General features: G+C 42.1%; 2 protein-coding genes across 2 annotated transcripts; both read right to left on the bottom strand.

The window, feature by feature from the left end:
* Positions 1 to 246: 246 nt before the first annotated feature.
* Positions 247 to 7,854, bottom strand: erap2 (endoplasmic reticulum aminopeptidase 2). The gene is made up of 21 exons (XM_072388037.1): positions 7,765 to 7,854; positions 6,650 to 6,975; positions 6,343 to 6,529; positions 6,097 to 6,266; positions 5,881 to 6,019; positions 5,666 to 5,800; positions 5,439 to 5,559; positions 5,203 to 5,357; positions 4,958 to 5,071; positions 4,737 to 4,868; positions 4,339 to 4,470; positions 3,028 to 3,096; positions 2,753 to 2,928; positions 2,603 to 2,682; positions 2,330 to 2,513; positions 2,067 to 2,223; positions 1,785 to 1,969; positions 1,489 to 1,650; positions 1,132 to 1,272; positions 866 to 947; positions 247 to 771 (listed from the first exon to the last, which is right to left on the bottom strand). The coding sequence occupies exons 2-21, from the start codon at positions 6,829 to 6,831 to the stop codon at positions 625 to 627; spliced, it is 2,850 nt and encodes a 949-aa protein (XP_072244138.1). The 5' UTR covers positions 6,832 to 6,975; positions 7,765 to 7,854; the 3' UTR covers positions 247 to 624.
* A 2,875-nt stretch (positions 7,855 to 10,729) lies between these two features.
* rgmb (repulsive guidance molecule BMP co-receptor b) lies at positions 10,730 to 19,068 on the bottom strand. The gene is made up of 3 exons (XM_072388036.1): positions 18,469 to 19,068; positions 14,234 to 14,781; positions 10,730 to 12,961 (listed from the first exon to the last, which is right to left on the bottom strand). The coding sequence occupies exons 1-3, from the start codon at positions 18,584 to 18,586 to the stop codon at positions 12,203 to 12,205; spliced, it is 1,425 nt and encodes a 474-aa protein (XP_072244137.1). The 5' UTR covers positions 18,587 to 19,068; the 3' UTR covers positions 10,730 to 12,202.
* Positions 19,069 to 19,736: the final 668 nt, after the last annotated feature.

The raw sequence follows: 19,736 nt of genomic DNA, 5'->3' as shown, positions 1-19,736 counted from the left end.
ATCTGAATCCATGAATAAATAGTATGATGAATACTAAATACAGAGACCCGTTGGGTGAAAGCACCCTGTTTTAGACTCAATTCCTGGAAGCCAACCTGAATTTCATGTCAAGGTTAAGAAAACGTATAAACACCAAGCGCAGTGTCAAGTACAGGCTCATGGAATTAAACAGCAGGCAGAGTAAACAGGACTAAATAACAGATACATGTGTTTTTAGGTGAAAAGAAAAACATACAAAGGTGCCAGGAGGTTAAAAGAACCATTTTATTGTTCATCTGGTGAAGAGTAGATCAACACCCGCTTTGTCTGTCACCCCGGAATGAATCTCTGTCTCACACACACAAAGACAACGCAATGTTCATGGTACATGTTGAGACTGTCAGACATGCTACTGTCACTCAGCTCCCCTTTCTACCAATCAAATTGTTTCCCTCTAACCATTAAATCCGCAGACATTTACAAGTTTTCATGTACAGTACAAAACTGTTCACAATTTCGAGACGTCAAGCATTAAAATTATCAAAAGAGAACACACGTAAAAATCCAAAAAAACAAAAAAACAACAACATTTCAACCTAGCCTTCTTTTGGTAAGTGCTAGACAGCACTTTGTATTTATCGTATTTCACTTCATCTGCTCATCCAGCCAGTTACTTAGAGTTTCTAAGTTTCTCTGAAACCAGCGAATGTTTTTCTGCATGTTGTCCAGGGCCATCTGTGTAACCCTCAGCTGAGAGGCCTGTTCTTTGATGGACTCGAAAAACAACTGCACCTGAAAGTCAAAACACATATATTTGAAATAAATATGGATAACTGAATTGCCTTATAGACGATACAGTAGTTCATCATTTAGGAGAGAATTTTACTTCAGTGAGATCGTCTTGAGATGAAAATTGGCCTGTGGTCCCAATGAGAATATTTCTGATACAAAATGAACCCAACTGAAACCTGCAGGTGAGAAAGAAAAGAGAGGAAAGTCAAGACATTTCAATATCTAAAGGGCTGCTTTTGACATGAATCAAAATATTTAAGCTACTCTTGAAAAAAAAAACTTTAATTATCGGAAAGCAATGCTTTTATGGCATCACATGTTTTGACTGGTTATTTTCAGCATCTAGCGTGATATACTTACTTTTGAACCAGTGTGTCCCAATTCTTTTTGACAAAGTTCCAAGCGAGGTAATGTCCTCTTGGGTTCCTGGCCACCAGTATGATGAGACTGGATAGGTCTTGCGAACGAATCACATCCCCCACCAGACCCAGCTCCAGCAGTCTGTAACACAAATACACGCAATGACACGCAATGACACGCAATGACACAGTCACTGCTGACTTAAATTTGCTCATAATCGTTACTTGGGGTTACTGAGCAGTTGCAAAACAAAACAAAAAGTAGAGCAGCTGAACCATGATACAATAACCCATGTTTGCCACTAGGTGGTAGCATCAACTGTTTGGGGAAAAAAAGCAGAAAGAAGGCGTACATCACCTTTTGAGTTTATCTGTGTGTCTGCTGCTGGTCAAAGCAAACATGATCTTGTGTTTTTGTGTTTCAGAGAGGGAAATCTTATATGTTTCTAGAAGTGAGGCCCAGCCATGGTCATCCTGAGCTCCCACTGAGTACACGGTCTCGGCAACATCAGTGGGTAGACTAGAGAAAATACAAGCAGAGACATGCATTTAAGGCACATGATAAAATATCACATTTCATGATCCATTGTGCCATAGCATGTATACATATATATATATATTTTGTATGTTATATATAAGTATTTTTAGACAGACTTTAGTGTTCCATTGGACTTAAGCCAGTCTTTGAAATGCTGATTTGCTTGCTCCAGACAGGGAGGGTAGTCCAGGTGGCAAGCCAGTGACAGGACCTCTGACCTCAGACGTCTCTCTGACACGGTGCCGCTGTCACTCCAGGTCTGCTCATCAATGACAGCACGGAAAAAATGCAGGATGTACCTCTGAACAGAAAAACACAGAGACACAGCATTTCACGTGGACATACATTTCATATAAAACATCAGTAATAATGAAAACTTTGTGGTCTTGTCCTCTTACTGCCAGGTTCTGTGTTAAACGGAGCTCATCTCTTTTCTCGATGATGTGGTAGAAGGCCTCCAGATAGCCCAGTCCTTGGAGGAGGGGCACTGTGTGTTCCTCCATCTGAAGATAACCAATCAGGTCCATGGCTTTATTAAGTGGCAGATGCCCTGCACTGAAGAGAGACAATAGTTAGCATGCTGTTTCATGTGTAATTGTCACTGATGTTTTTCTGTATAGACAAACACAAAACTCTTGCACGTGCACACACTCGTACTTACGTGACCAACTGAAATGCATTGTGTATCAAGTGGGTCCTATCTTTGTAGCTCAGAGCAGTGTGGTTTTCCCTCAGTACTTTTGTCATTACATCCCAGCCACCATCCTCATAATGAACCACGTAATAGCCGGTCATGTCAGAGTTTATCTTCACCCAGCTCACTTCCTCTCCTATGTGTATACTGTCTAAATGAAACAAAGCAGCAAACATATTATAACTGAACTGCAAAGAAAAGTTAGGATTGTAGAAAATTTCACACAACATATTCTCTAACCTGTGTGTGATGTCATCAGGTGTCTGTGAATGGTGCCTGAAGCGTCTGTCTTATATGTCAAAGGGATATGCCAAAGGAAACTATGCACGAGACAAAAGAGTATTACTCTGAACATTTGAAAGCTACTTAGAATTACACCAGCTTACTTACCCTTGTTGATATGTAGACCACAGAGGGTCAGAAGGTAGCACAGTCCTCAAAAACCTGTCCTGTCTGAGCATCAGTTGAGACCCCCTCCTGGTTACAGTTACCAGAGGAATACCTTTCTGCAGAGTCCAAGTATTCATCATGGCAGTCAGGTCTAGATGTTCGCCAGCAAACAGGTACTTCAGGAGAAAGTATATTGAAAATCAATACTTGTGATCACGGTTTTGCAGGCTGTATGATGACAGGTCAGTGAAACTGATGTTTAGATGTTTGCTCACTGCATTCTTAGAGGCCTGGCTGCTGCTGTAACAATGTTTTCCTGAGATGAATTCCTCATCTGAGCATGTCTGAAAAACAAACAAAAAAAAGACTAAACATTTTGCATATTTTAATTATTTTACTAATTATACAGTCCAGCCTTCGAAAAAGCAGCGTAAAATATAAAACTATTAAATGTTAAAAGCTGGGCAAGTTGCACATTTACCATTATATTGCATCACCTCCTTAAAAAAAAAAAAAAACACTCAAAGGTGTTTGGGAACAGAGGAGGCCTGTTGCTGTTTTCCTGTTCTTAATGGATGTTTTCCTGTTCTTCAGCTTTTTAATAGTGAAAGCCTCTTTTGCTGCATTATTAATTTTACAATTTGCTAAATATTGTGAGTGTCTGACAGTTCTGGGCTACAGACAGACCAGAATAGCACTCAGACCCTTTCATTGTGGAGCCATGACATGAGATAGTTTGGTATTGTTTTGTTGACAAAAACAAAAACTTCCCTGAAGAAAACCTTGTCTTGATGGCAGCATATGTTGCTTCAGAACATATTATCATTCTGCATTATTGGCGCCTTTGGAAATGTGCAAGTTACATGTGCTCTAATGCTGATAACAAGCTGGATATACTGAATTTCAGAGTGAATGTCTTCAATTTCTCCTCCATCCATTTTTAATGAGCTTAGGACCAGAGACTTTTCTGAGAGAGTGCCTTAGTACCCAAAACATTTTCAAGATTCTGAACGTGATCTCTTTACTACACGGAAGCTGTCTCCATTACTGTTCAGTTGAGTTACAAAAGTAACTCTGAGAGACTCTAAATTTCCTTTATATTGGTAATCCATCACAGCGAGCACTGTGTGTGCTTTTGTTTTCATCAGTGTTCCTGGAAAGGGAGTGAGTTTCCAGTTTCAACTCTATTGCTAGGAACAGAGAAGAGAACTTTGCAATTAAATCACACATAATCTTCACTTTGATTAGTGTGAAGAAACAAAGTCTTATCTACCTGATATTCACATTATAGCTAATTCATTGAAAATGAACGCTGCCTGGATGGAAAATGACTGTAACGCAAAATACACTGGTTTTGTAATACGTTTATGGGCTTAAACATAAAAAGACATTGAGTTGAATTGAATAAGAATAACAAATAAGAACACCACATAAATACATCCCTTTGCTCTTTGTCTGATGAAAATGCAAAGGTTATTTAAAGGTAAGTGATTCATCACCAGTACAATTTGTAAGTAGCCACATCGAGAAAATTTCCCAGAATATTTGAGCTACAAAGAGACAAAAATAAGTAAACAGTGTCTTACATTGGCCAGACTGTCCCACAGGTCCTGATTCTGAGCATTTCCATAACTGAACTTGCGAAGATATCGCACTATTCCTCTCTGAAACACCTCATCAGTCAGAAAGTGTCGAAGCATGTGCAGGACACACGCTCCCTGGAAAGAGGTGGAGAAAACATTTATTTTGACAATTATACATGACGTGCCATGAGTGCTGGAGTGACTAGCTGTAGCTTTTTGAAATCATGTATGTTCTTATTGTCTGTTTTCCAACATTTTCAAATTTGGCTGAGCTATACAGATGCGAGAAAATATCCTGTTTTAAACTGACAATGACTGAATTATTTCTGCAGGTTATTTAGTCACAATGAATTGGTAATATCAGTTGGGTGATTGAATCATTGAAGTGATTGAAATCATACTTTGTCATACGAGACTGTGTCAAACATCTCTTTGATCTGAGTGGGGTTCTCCGCAGCGCTGGATATTGGCCGAGAAGAGTTCAATGAATCATAACCAGTGGCTTGAAAGTAAGTGTGGAGTAGATACTCCTCCTGAAAAAGTATGGGTTCAGAACATGAATACAAGTGTTTCAGCCTTTTTGATTGATAATAATTCATAAGCCAGCAATTAAAACACATACCACTTTGAGGTCAGGGTAGGTGGCCTCCACCGAAATGTACTCCATGTATCTGGCAAAACCCTCATTCAGCCAGATATCATTCCACCACTCCATCGTCACCAAGTTACCAAACCACTGCAGGCAAGAGGAAAACTCACCATTCTGTTTTAATGCTAAATACTGCAGTGAAACTGAATGACTGCAGCAAAACAGTGAATTTTGCATCTTATGACTGGACAGATACAAGTTCAAACAATCATTCTCACCTGATGGGCAAGCTCATGACCAATCACCATGGTAACCCAGAGTTTATCAGAAACAGAGGAGGTGAGGGGGTCAAAGAGGAGGCTGGTCTCTCTGTAGGTGGTCAGGCCCCAGTTCTCCATCGCACCGGACTGGAAGTCCGGGATCGCAATCAGATCTGGGCATTAAAAATCATATGTGGCTTGATTCCAGAAAATAAATAAATAAGTAAATAAATGAATGAATAAAGATTCCTCACCTTGTTTGGGTAAAGGATAGCGGATGTTGAAATATTCCTCATAGAAGTCTAGCATTTTGACAGCAACCTCCAAGGCATAGTGGGTCTGATGCCACTTCTCAGGGGAAGCATAGATGGAAACCTGGCAGATTTAGGAATAAACCAACCAATAAACCAGCATTCATGGCTGAGAAAGTAATATATCAAGCAAGAAATGAAAGTCTGAAATATTGTCATAGAGCCCACACCTTCACCCCAGATGAGGTTGTTGCAGTGACAGACTTGAAGTCACAAATGACAAATGCTACCAGGTACGTGCTCATCTTTACACTTTCAGCAAACTGATCCTCAAGTAGGCCACCATTTATCTCAACTGTCTTGACCTGAAAAACGCAAACACATAAGTGAGGGCTTTCTTTTCCCCACACATATATGATATATCCTGCAGATGTGCAACACTCACCACAGGCATGTTGGAAAGAGAAATAAAGTCTGGACTCCTCCTGATTCGCACAGAGAAATTTGCTTTGAAGCTTGGCTCATCGAAACATGGAAATGCCATTCGAGCGCTCGTTGGTTCAAAGTGAGTGGAAGCTAAGGTTCTGAAAAGCGACATAAGCAGAGTGTATGTGTTGGATACTTTGCCATGTGTGCAGTGAAACAGTGAAGCTGCCCTTACCTGGTCTCGCCTTTTCTAGTTCTATAGGTGCTTTTATAAAAGCCATAGAATCCTTCTGCAAGTTCTGCCTCAAAGTCAATATAAAGGAAATACTTCTGCCCTCTGCTGAGCACCCTGGGAGAGAAAATGCCTATTTGCTCATGGGAAGGGTTATGAAGAACTGGAAGAACCTAAAACAGGAGGAAATCAATGAGTTGACTGAAGGCAACAAAGACAAATAAACTGATCCACAACATTTAAAACTACCTGATCAGACAGATGATCAAGGTTCTGGTCTAAAATGGTGGCTTTGGAGATCTGTAGACCCTTGCTGTGTAATACAACCCAATTTGTATTGTTCTGGACATCAATCTGGATCTGCACTGAGCCAGTGAAACTGAGAGTTGTGATGTTAGGCTGCACAAGGAGGTGGTAGTGAAGAGGAATGATGTATCTAAGACGAGGAAACACATGTCTCTTTTTTGATAAGTGAGTCAAAAAATAGATATCCTGCATTTTTTGTCTTTCCATTTATTTTGAAATTGTGGCTAGAGCAAATATGTGCGTAGCCTACCTTGGCAGTCGGAGACGACTCCAGGGAAAAGACAGATTGTCATCACCCAAAGGAGATTGTTCTCCTGTAGGATGAGGAGCGGGTGACACCTGCTGTGAACTCTGGGAGGGCTGAGACCCAACCAGAGACACACTAAACAGCAGTAACAGCCTCACCAAGCCCATTGCAAAGGAAATGTCCATCAACCAGTGATCAAAAAATTGTGTGACAGGCTGACAGCTGACGCTGAAATCATTTGGTCATAGCAGCAACTACTGTAAGGACCACCTAACATGAATGGCGAACGATGATGTGATGAAAAGTTCTCAGGACGTCTTCTCTTAAACCTGGAAGACAAAAGTGAAAAATACAAAGATCCCATGACGACAAAAATCTAAATGGAAATCTTTTCAGACAAAGACATTATTCATACAATGTCAGGGAGGTTTCAAAGCAGGATGCACCAATCCTCAGAGAGACTTAGAAAAAAATTCACCTAGTGTCTGTGGGGTCAAACAGCTTAGTTGTGATACTATGAGCATCCAGGCATTGGCTGTTTTGTTTACTCCAGCTATGTTAGGCTTATGACCTTCCTGTCTTCACTGAAACTTTGTCAAACATTGATGGATGAATTCAGTATTTAGGCCTCTGCTCATGACCCCGCCACACTGCAGCAGTTAAAGTGACTTTTGTCCAGAATAATTCACTCTTCCCCGTACAGAGCTGCAGGGATGAGGAAAGCTGCTAACTTGACTGTACTGAGCGCGTGTTCACTTAATACGGGCAAGCTAATCTCATTTGAATATCAGCCCACAACACATCTCGTCCTGAGGGATACTCAAACATGTGACATAAAAAAAAAACATCACATGATTTACCATGTGGAGAGAACAAGACGAGGACGCTGCTATAACTGTGAGGTGACAACAGCTGCAGTGTAAATCAGGCTGCATGGACATTATTAATGCAGCACTGTAGCATGCTGAACAGATAAAAAGGCTGGTAACAACCTCCAAGTTCACTAAAAACGCAGCAGTTTGGAAAGAATTGGCTGAAATGAGCTGTTTGTACAACAATCTATCTGTCTTGTGCCTGCCACACAGATCTTGTTGTAAAGAAATGTGAAAAGGTTTTACCTCGATCATTTTAGCTTCATCATGCTTCCTTGATGTCCCTGCTGTAAAGTTTCACTTTCTCTTTCAAGCTGCCACCCACTGCTAATAAAAAAGAAAAAGGCCAGTGTGTGTGCGCATGTGTTTGTATGTGTGTATGTGTGTGTGTGTGTTTGTATGTGTGTATGTGTGTGTGTGGGGGGGGGGGGGGGGGGGTACTATAACTGTGTGTGTACTATAACTATGAGTAAGTGATGATGAAAGAATGTTGGACAAGTTGTTGTACACTTGAAACAATATTACCTAAAAGGCTGTGTGTGTGTGTGTGTGTGTGTGTGTGTGTGTGTGTGTGTGTGTGTGTGTGTGTGTGTGTGCAGGGGTGTACGTATGTGTGCATGCAGGTGTTGTCTAATGTTCTGGGTGTGTTGATATTATCTCACCTCAGATCTAACAGCCGTAAGCAGGTGTGTCCCTGGTTGTTAGTTCCTCACTGACTTTCTGCCGTCCACATTAAAGTCCTGTCCTCACTTTTCTGTTGTCTCTCGAAACGCTGACAGAGCTTCACATGTCTAATAGCTCTCACTGTCCCCTCTTTTTCCCTCTCATTATGTCTGCGTGTGTGTTGGGAGGGGGTGAGGGGGTTCCATTGTTAGTATAAGGTCACAACTATGAGACATGTCAATCCCCCATAATGCAATGCTCCCGGTAAAGCCAAATGGCATGCTCTCATTTAGCGCACCCATAAACAAGGCACACAAATGCGCGCGCACACACAGAGCAGGCTGTGAGATCATAAAAGAGATCATAAAAGCTACAGTTACTGTAAGGTAGATATGACTAAGCCATCCAGGGGTCTCTTTTACCTCCCTATCATCTGTTTATGGACAGGTAAGAACTTTAAAAGCATTATTATTTTGAATAAAAAGACAAGAAATTTGACTATTTTCTTATCTTTGCTTTTGCAGAAGGATTGCTTAGTTTTTGTTTAAAGTTAAATAAGTCATTGTTGTAAGTGAGACAAATTCAAGTCAGTATTATCTACCAAGTCCAAAATGACAATTTCAGCTTTGTGAAAAAAGTGGTGGAATTTGTGTGCATTCGGTCCATTATTATTGATAATGAAACGGCTTTTAATATAGCTAATTGGAGGTATACAGATATTAATCAAAATCATAAAGACTGCAAGAGCCTCACACATCTACTCTCTCCCTCCTAAACTATGATCCTCTCTCCTACACTGGGGTCCCAGGGGGCGTAGAGGGTAATGTCCTGGCATCTCTGGCCCCTCCGGTCCATCTCTCGGGGGAAAGGCTTGGCTGGACCTTGTTAGTCTGTGTAGTGAGTGACTTCAGAAGAGGACGCCTGGAGATCAGCTGGAGGTCAGCATCAGAGGGCTATTTATCTATTGCACCATACAACACAGCTATAACCAGGAAGAACCGTGGCCACAACGCTGTGGCCATAATCACAGTGGCGACCAATAACTGGCCATCGTACAGTTGCTCTGTAGGCCACAGACAACACTCCAAACTAAAGAGGAAACACCACATCACCTCTGCAGGTATTCCCCATCACTTGAGTGCTCATCAGAGTCTGAGTGTATTTTTCATTACAGCTGCTTGAACTATTTGCCACAAAGCCTTTTAACACTTTCTTTCATTACAGAGGATGAAGAGAAGATTTGCAGTGAAGATGAAGCGATTGGAGGTAAAAGTTTGCTGTTGGAAAACTGTTAAAAAAAAAATCCATGTGGGTTGTGCAGATGACTTATGTTGTTCTGTGTTATTTGATCTCCAGATTTTGCTTTGTGGACGAATGCAGCAGTGGTGCTGGCTATGAGGCTGCTTCTAATGAAGATCATTGTCTTTAACACTCTGATGACCATTTATCTTGTTGTTAAGTGGTAAGTGTTTGTCATCATTTTAGCATTAACCACAGAAACAGGCAGCACACACAGCCCAGTGGGAAGAAAACTGGGGTGTCATTGTACTGGAAACTGGCTGTATTTGTTAACAAAATGCAACTAACTACATTTTTATGTTTGCAAGCACGGTACTTTCCACTTAAAGAGGCCGTCTATGTGTAAGTGTGAATAAAACTGAAGTAGCATTTGTTTTTCTTCAATTATCTTGCCACAAATTTGGTCAACGTGCAGATGTTAACTTCTATACTAGGTTCAATAACATCATTGTCATTGACTCCATTGAGGGTGGTATTTGTTTCTCAAAGAATTCCACAGAATGTTTCAAACCTCCTGCTGCATGCGTGATAATGAAAGTAGGATTTGCTCTATTTTATAAGCCTCTAATGAAGAACACCCAAGATTTTCTGTTTTTTTCTTTCTTGTTTCTATAGCGGAAGTTTGAAAACATTAGGCTCAATGAGTTGAGTCTTAATGGAATATTTGATTTTTCAGATTATTGGAGATGAAGAGCTTCAGAAGTCCAATGTGACATTGAAAAGAAAACCCAGCCAGAGGAGCTTCAGAACTCTGCACAGTGGGGGGATTTCACACCCAGGAATGGAGAGTATGTTCCTGCCTTTGTGGAGTCTTACACTTTTTAGAGTGCGCTTTTGGAAAAGTTACATGAGCTTAAGGGGAATAATCCACTATCGGGATCAAAGTCGGTTTCCACATATTAGCAGTCTTGTCTTTTTCAGTCTTTTCACATTGGCATCCCAGGTGTTTCTGACTGTGGCAGTTAAAAACAGGCTGTGTTTGTGGGGCCAAACCTGGTATCTGATCGAAACCTAACCTCAGACAGGTGGTTTAATGCTCCTACTTTGTTTGTATGCGCTCTTGTAAGAAAATGTGTGTGAAGCTACACTCGCATTAAATAATGAATTCCTTAGATTACTGAAAACACAAAACAAAAAACGTTTTGGGAATTTTTTTAACGCAAAAAAAACAATTCAGTAATTTTTGCATCCATTTTTGCTTTCAAAATTCTTGCCAATGTAGAATTAATGAACAAAAAAAGTAAGCATGAACTGTTCTCACTTTATTCTTTTTTTAAAATAAAACACTGGCACACAGTTTGTGTTCCTTTTTTTTTTCTTTTTTTTTGAGCACACACTGACATAGCAAGAGAATACCACTAGGTGGCAGTACAATCACATCTGACATTTCTTTAAATTATTATCCAACAGCAAGAATATGGAGCTTAACTTCCTCTACAGGACACTACGTTCATAAATAAGTTAAGAGTTTCAACATTGACCAGGCACTCTTCACCAAACCGACACTCACACATGATCTGAAAGATCACAATGCCAAAAACTGACATTAACAAACTGGGTGTAATCATACAGAATGTTACTTTAGAAAGGGTTGAAATTTCTACCAGGCACCAAATTCACATGACACAGTGCTTAAGCACATACTGGAGCACAGTGTAATGACATTACATGTGTAATTTAGAGTTTTATCTACATGTATTCCAACAAGAAGCCAATTCTACACTAGCAAGTTTTATTTAAAAAAAAAAAAACATGAAGAAGGGTGCTGGTTTGGTGGCGAGTTCTGAATTATTTGTACTTAAAAAAAAAAACATAAAACATACGTTGTCTGTCTTTGGCTCAAATTATACAAAAAAAAGCATCTTGTGAGTAAAAAGGAGCCTGTATAGATATGGCAATTTGGCAAAAAGGTGGGAATACCCTTAATGTGACTCATAAAAATAGGTCACATTTATCAACCCATACAAGACCAATGACGCATCCAAACACCTGCACACACACATTAGCTGAAATCATTATGCAACAAAATAGTATTGATGGCATTTGCTGCAACAATATACCAAATACATTCAACAGAAAAGCTCACATTGACTGACTTTAAATGAGATGCTGAGTTCAGCCGCTGGAAGAATGAGGCATTATAACAAAAAAAATGAATTCAATCGACTTCTACAATGAAAGGAGCAGAAAACAGATAATACACTGACAAAACGGGAGCTGTTGTGGGTTTTGGTGGAGAACGGCACGTGAAAAGAAGAAACACTGACTGGCATTTGTGAAAAAAAATTCAAATAAAGTGCTTTTGTTGAAACAAACATCCTCTGTCTGAGGTATTAAAAAAAGTCACATCAAATGGCAAAAAATAAAATAAAAAAAACTCTACACCATTACACTGTGCACTGATGAAAAAAAAACAACTATTTACAGTTGATTCACCCACACAGAAAGATTTGTGTCATTGTCAATTGCGTTCTATGTTTCTGACTCTACCAGGTAAATGCAGTTAGTGTTGCCAGTCTGTTCCCCACTAGGGGGCTTGTTAGTTCTTAAAAAAAGAGACACTTCCAGTTTCTAGTAACTGTCCAGCCTGCTGTTTCCTCTCTGCATGACAGAGGCATCAGTGCTCAGTATCAGTGTTCAGCGAAAAACTCCCAAAACTCTTTCTAGTGCACACACATACATAAGCCTACATGCATGCAGGCACACACAAAGACTGACATTCTTACATCAAAACAATGCTCAGAGCACATAGCAAGAGCACAGCAAGCCGTTTGATAGACTGAGAATCAGAGCGTAAGTTGGAGGTGGCAGAGCCGCGGGGGTAGATCCTCCATCTATCCCGGTGTGGATGAAGACTCTCCAAATCCTTCTGAGCACTGTACGCTGCCACTGTGAAGTTAGCGTCCCCGGTGGTCAGGAGATCAAACACGCAGGAGTGGAAGTAAATGTCCAGCACGTCCAGCTGCTCCCTGCAGCGCTCCTTTGCCCCCTCCACACCAAATACGTGCGTGGCACCATAGGGATATGCCTGTGTCTGTGAGGCGTAGCTGGGCCGACGCAACTGCTGTAGCTGCAGGCCAAGAGCTGGAGGAGAGAGCGGTAGGGGAAGATGCCCCGCTTGGTCGATGCGTTCACTGCTGGGGCAGCCATTCAGGCAGAGTTGCAGGTCCTGGGTGGCATCATAGGCCTGCGCCAGCTCCTCAGGGATCCGCACTGCCAACGTCAGGTAGCGCCCCAGCTGGCGAACAATTACAGTTACACCAATGTAGCCAGCATGCAGCTCCACGTGGCGCCCGGGGCTGCGCTCAGATATCCACAAAGCCCGGACCTTCCCAGTTGCACCATCTGCACCAACCGAGGTGTGGATTGGGTCTCCACTGCTCACGGTCCCATCATCAAAGGCAGCGGGGAGGTTGTCTGTGACAGCCTGGTAGACCCTCTGGTCTGTGCAACCCTCATAAGGCTTGAAGATGATGGTGATCTACAAAGCAAGAGAAAGACTATGTTCATCATTTATATCTTTTGCCAAATTCTTGGGTTAGAAAAATCAAAACTTCTCATTTTAGACTATGTACTGATCAATAAATTGGATGAAAAAGTTCCCAAGACAGGTAGGAGGGGTAATGACACACACAAATAAATATTATACACGTTGTTGACTCATCTCACAAAAATTAAGAAATGATTTAATGACTTTTTAACAAGTTGTAATTTGACACACAGCTATGCAAACATGCTGACAAATGCACAGACGCATACACACTGCAGCGGTGTGTGGAAGCAATGGTGGATGAAGGGTGTGGTGTGAGCACTACGGTTAGCACTAGCATCATAGTTCCGGTGAATGGCTGCTTTGTTCACATGACAGCCGTGAGGAATGAGGCCTGGCAGCCCATTAAGCCTGGAGGGCTGTTAATGTGAGTGTATATAAGAGACCATGTGTGTGTGTGTGTGCGTGTAAGTGTGTCCCTAATAGTCGTGACTAATAACTTGCTCCACCTCTGACACAAGGTCAGACCTTCCGCTCTAGTGTAGAAAATCTACTATTTGCTCACTGTGTGTGAGTCTATGTCTATGTGTGTAAGATTAAGTGTATGCATGGGTGTGTATGTGTTTTAATAATTAAAGCTATTGACTGAGCTAGAGAGTGCAGATCATCAGGGGAAACATCAACATCGTTTCTTTAACACCACAAAGATCACCTTGTGTGGCTCATCATCCATTTAGTGTTGTGCATATATGTGTATGAGTATCTTTCCTGTTGCACAGGGACCTTTTAACACACGTAGTGCTTTAAGCTGAGTGCAAGGAGTGCCACTTATGAACTTATGAGACGCGCGTGCACACGCAAATGCTTGCAAAGGCACTCATAAGTAAACAGTGGCTCCTTTCACACATCTCATTCCACGTTATTAGCGGGCAGGCTATACACAGCCATTAACCAAGTTAGGTTTGCAACACTGCTGCGGTCACAAGAGACAGTCACAAGATCAAGGCTGCTTGCCTCACACCTGTGGGAGCGGGTGACACACAGAATGAGGCTGAAAGAGAGAGTAAAGTAGAGCAAGGGTGTTTTCCACTTTCACACTTTTTGATAAGATTTCTGTAGCACAGAAAAGCATCTTAGAGGTCATTATAGACACACACACACAGAAATAAACCTAATTACATCAACTGTTCTCACTTAGGAAGCTCTTTTAGCCTTAATGACCTTAATGATAGCCCTTTCTTCCTCCTCTTTGACAGTTCTCACCTTATTGGTTGCTGTGGCACTGGAGCCAGGAACCACAGGAACATTAGTGACCTGCACCGACAGATAGTCATTATCAATGAGAGGCCACGCCCCCTCCACCTTACAAGTCTGGAAGCTGTCCTTAAATGTCCTCAGGTGCGGGTCCCCAAACAGCCCGCAAAACAGGTATCCAAGCCTAGAGTGGCCATGGCCATGGCTGTGAGCGTGGGAGTGTGTGTGCACGTGGGAATGCGTGTGGGCGTGTTGGGTACGGCTGTGGTAGTTGCAGGGTTCAGGCTGGACCTCCGGGTGCGTAGAGGACGTGGGCCCGTCTCTGGAGCAGTTCCTCTGGCTCATGAGGTCTGAGATGCCCAGCACGGCCGAGTGGAAGACCAGGTTCCCCCGGCAGGATTTGGCTGTCCTCTGGGTGCAGGCCGAGTACGCTCGTAAAGCCTTGCAAAATTCAGTGTGAAAGCCATCCACGGCAGGTGTCAGATGGGAGGTCAGGGAGACAAAGTCAGTGGTGCACTTCTGAATACGACACTGGGGGGTTGCCACCTGACACTTTCCTAAAGGGGACACATGGATAGAATCAGAAATACAAATAAGTGAATACGAAATGATAGTAGCTCATGAATGATACGCAGAATACAAGTAGAAGTAACCACAGATGTCTGTCTAGCTTTAAACTAGACTAAACTGGATCTTACTAGAAATGGAAAGTTTGTGCACTCACATGAGACAGCTAAGGTTACTGTGTGAGGAAGGCTTTGATCTTAAACACACAATGGTACCAGCCTGTTACAGTCCAACATAATAAAACTAGAAAAAGAACCAGCTGCTGATTGAAAATCCTGATCAATCAGCAGTGCCGCTTTGTGAGTGTAATAAACCTCAAGAGTAATAAACCAAAGAGCAGCCAGACAGGAAAGATGAAGCAAGTTTTCCCACAAGGAGTGAGATAATACTACTTGTACAGCCAAGAAGCACATAAAACATACAGTACTATAGTGAGAGGGAGAAAGAGGATGCAGGTGTGCTGTGCGTGCAAATCTATTACCATGATTTAGTGAAGCTTGTCCTATTTATTGAGGAAGGTCAGTAAGGTACTGTTTGAGATCCTTAGCTTTAGCAGAGGAAACACACGATCAAAAGTTCCCCATGAACCCGTCTGGAAGAGATTTGTTTGTCTGAAATGGTCCGTGATCTTTTATCGGTTTCTACAATTCTGAATGGAGCAAGGGTCAAATCAGCCTTTTTGTATCACTGATCATCAGGGAGAAAGAGGGAGTTAGAGCCAGAGAGAGATTAGAGACCAGACCTAATGCATCAGTCACAGCGCGCTCCTATTAGATTAAGCCAGAAAGAGAGGCTCTGCAGTGTGTGGGCAGCTGCACACAAACACCCACACACACACACACAACGAGCGATCTAAAAAAGAACGCTGCTTGTGCTTCCATTAAACGCAGAGTCTGTGATCTTCAGATGGTGGTATGACTTCCTAATGGCCTAGCAAAAGCAGAGAGGGCACAGTTCTTCTTTACTGAAATCCTCTGATTCCCTCCGTCTCAACACCAACACTTAAGTTACCGCTAACAAATAAATACACAAAAGCCAAAGGCTAAGAGCACATTCAATCCTTTGTAGGCTCATAAGGTGTTGGGTTGCCACCATTTGGGGGCAGTAATGCTCTGAGTTTTAGAAGTCAGGGTTCAGGTACAGACCCCCCACTCACACCATGCTTCAGAATCTCTCTCCTGCCTGTTAAATACTGACACAAACCCACAGATACGCACATATACATACACAGGCTGAGTGCCACACCAACCACCACTGCGCAGACTGTCTGAGCACTGAGGACACATTGTGTCTTTTGACCGGCGCACCAACAGCCTCCCTCTTACCCTACTATCTGGCCTGCCGCACCTAAATACTGCTCCCAATCTAATCAGTGTGAGTTTATTTTCTTTCATAAGGTATCAGGATCATGAGCTGCTCCAAAAACACACTAAAGCTCCTATTCAGGAGCATTTTTCCCAGCAGAGTGACACAGCAAGAAGAGAGCTGACCCTGTTACAGAGAGACACAGGCTTATACCTCTGACTTGTAAAGGTTCAAACTTTGCTGATGACGAGCATCTACTGGGATTTAAGCCAAGTCCCATTGTGTGGCTGCATAGTTGACTCTACATTCAAGCTTTCCTGTGTGTGTTTCAAGCAAAGAGAGAATTTTCATGCGGCAATTAATTGAGTTCCGACTATATCATATTCAATATTAAAGCACAATTTTCTTACTTTTGTTCCTCAAGGATTTCTGTGATCTTTTTAAGTATTCATAGCTGTAATTTCAGAGGAAAATCTATTCTTCTATGCATATAAATAAGTTGAACTGAGGTGATGAATACTGAATGGGGAGGAGAATAAAGAACTCCTCGTGTGAGGGAGTAATGTGTTCAACACATTCAGAGCTTTGTTTGTATTATCCTCGGTGGTAAAACTCTCATGGAGACACAATAGTAGTGAGCACAGTGTTCAAAATCTATTTCAGTGTTCTATATGAACCTTTCTTTTTCACTCCATCCTCCTGTTTTTTCTCCCTACATCATCTGCTGTCTTTGTTTTTTTCTTAGCTGAAATCCCTTTCGTTTTCAGCCCTCTTAGCCTGGTTCCCTGGCCAGTCCCCCCTCCCCGAGCTAGTCACTTCGCCCCCTCTCCTCCCGCATCCTGAGGCACCTTCTCCACCATCAGACAGAGGTCAAAAGATCCACCAGGCTTGGGTTTTAGCATTTCTTTGTCTCCCAATCTAGCTGCCCCCAACTTCTCTGATCTTCGAACATCAGAAAAGGATCTACTGGGATCATCTCTCAGCCAAGGGAATGGCTTGTGAAGTGCTTATTGATCACCTTGTTGTGTGCACTCTCTCGCATTCTGAGCTCAAATCACACAAATAGTCCTCTAAGCTTAGAGATGCAAAAGCTTTACAGGAGCTCACCACAGCATGCGCCCGACTGAACAATGGTCCTTGATTCAGACAGTCCTGCCCTCCTGTCCAAACAGACCCATGCAGCTGACAGCTAATGACATATGTCTAAATACCCTAAACATGCACAAGTTGTAGCAAATAAAAGATTTTGTTTGCCTCAACATACTAAACTATACAAATTCCTTCCAGGTGATGCAAGTGTGGCAGAAGGTGCCGCAAGGGTCTTAATGTGAAGTGGGTATGTCTGTTCCCACCAGGCTGTGTGCAGAGGTAGTTTTGTCCCGCTGCCTGAGCCGTGTTAAACTAATTACTGGAGGTGTGACTGCCAAACAGACAGCCGCCACTACAGCTGACCCCCTGCACACACAGAAACACACAGGCCAAAAAAAAAAAAGATTGCTTCTATGAAAAGCGGATATTATTTTTCTGCAATAGATGCAAAAATATGAGCTTTTACACAACATAAAATGACCAGTAAGCAAAGTGTCAAATAAGAGGGCAGTGAATCAATATGTCCAAGCAGCCAGAGAATAAATTCATTTTATTTTAGTCAATAAGCTTTTCTAACATTTGGCTCTCAGATAAATCAAGCATATCTGAAGCATTTATCTCACACTGTGATCACTAAACGATATGCACCCAATATAATAATAATAACCTGCCAGACTTTTAAGGAACCTTTAATCTACTTTTATTTCTTAGATGGAACAACTTCATATATTTTGAATAACACTTTTTTTCAGTAGCATTTTATTCAAGTAATCCACGTTAGGTTTAATTAGGATTTACACCGTTTCACATTTTCCAGTCAGCAACATTGCAAAATACTGTTTTAAATTTTATGTTCTGTGGATTACATATGTTGTATATGGACAGGAGAATAGTTACTCCATTCTGTTCTCCTCCTCCATAAGCTATTAAGGGGCAGACAGGAGAATGACGGCCCAGGAGAGAGGAGGAGAAACTCGATCCGTGCTCAGACTGCTGCACTGCCGCTTTGGAGAGAGCCATTGTCAGGCAGCACTGGGCCCAACTCAAGGATCGGACTCCACGATGATTACAAACACTTAATAACTAAGAAAGTGGCTATATCTACCCGCTACAAACTGTAACAGACAGAAAAAGAAGTATTGTAAACTGAGGCTGTAACTGGTGCGGCGCGCTGCAATTAGTCCAAAATAGAATAACAAAGTAGGTAAAATTACAAAAATTGTCGCAACTGTGATGGAGAGGTACGCGTGCTGTTGTAGTGTTGAAGTGTGCGAGTTAGTTACCTATATGAGCACCGAAGCAGAGAACGATGATCAGCAACAGCAGTGGCCGGAAGCGACGCACTACAGACGGGGAAGCGAGGCGCTCAGCCCCGCGGCAACAGCATCCGGCTCTCCCCATCCCCGTCCATGCAGGGCCAGGAGGGGAGAGTGGACAGACCTCCAAGGAGCGAGGAGGGGTGGTGTCCAGGCCTTCCCACTTCTCCTTCTGCCTCTTCTTCCTCACTCTTCTCTCCTTCCTCGCCTCCTCGGGTACGCAGGGGCATGAAAACACAGCTGCTCCGCGGAATGCAGGGCGGAGGGGCAGGAAAGGCGAAAAGGGAAGGGGAAGCAAAGTACGACCAGAAGTCACTTCGACGCCACTTTTACTTTTTTCCACACCCCATGTGATTTAAGAGCGCTCTCTAGCTCGGCGGCCGGACTTTTGCTTTGATTATGATCACTCTCCTCTCGCGTCCTACACGCACAATCACATCCCTCCCTTACCAAGCCGGGATCTCTCTTCCACTCCTCCCATTTCACTTTCTCCTCCTCCTCCTCCTCCTCTGCCCCTCCAGCAAATCAATAGAGAATCAACCGAACCCTGCTGGCGAAAAACCCGCCTACCACTAGACGGAGAAACAAGACCACACAATTGTGAGGACGACTAGGTAGCCTAAAAGTTATACAACTGGGAGATGCAATGATGATCTTGTATCAGAGTGTATCACAGAACCTAATGGATTTCTGATAGTTAGAGTGTTGCCATTGTAACTGGCAATTTAACACTGATCAAGACCAAACTAAACATTTTTAGCGTCTTCCTGTGACCTATAGAGTAAGGATAAAGACATTTTTTAAAAATTAAGAAAAGTGGAGGGGTGTAATGCTGCTTTCTGAGAAAGTGGGGACATGCCAGCTACGTAAAAAGTGGCAATGAAATTGTGAGCTCATTAGAAATGAGCATTTTTTCAAATTCTAAAAGTATATAGTCTATACACTCTGGCATTGTGAATAGAGCCTATATCAATATGAAAACTGTTTAGTATAACAATAATGATGTATTTGAACCACTTGCCAAATGAGCTGGATGTGAGGAGAGAGACATTATTAATTGGTGAGTATTTATTATCAAGTAAAAATCCAAAATCAATTTGAAGTTGTTTTATGTTCTTTGATGAAACCATGCAGTACTTTAACATTTGATTTTTAAACTTCAATCCAAATAATTCTGTTGCAGATGGAAAATATACATAATCTTTCATCTGCTGGTTTCTTCAGTTCGTCTTCAG

Source organism: Leuresthes tenuis, unplaced genomic scaffold (genome assembly GCF_036924035.1).
Source record: "Leuresthes tenuis unplaced genomic scaffold, fLeuTen1.0.hap1 SCAF_6, whole genome shotgun sequence".
NCBI lineage: Eukaryota > Metazoa > Chordata > Actinopteri > Atheriniformes > Atherinopsidae > Leuresthes > Leuresthes tenuis.
The sequence above is the reverse complement of the archived record's forward strand: the minus strand, read 5'-3'. Positions and strand labels throughout refer to the sequence as shown.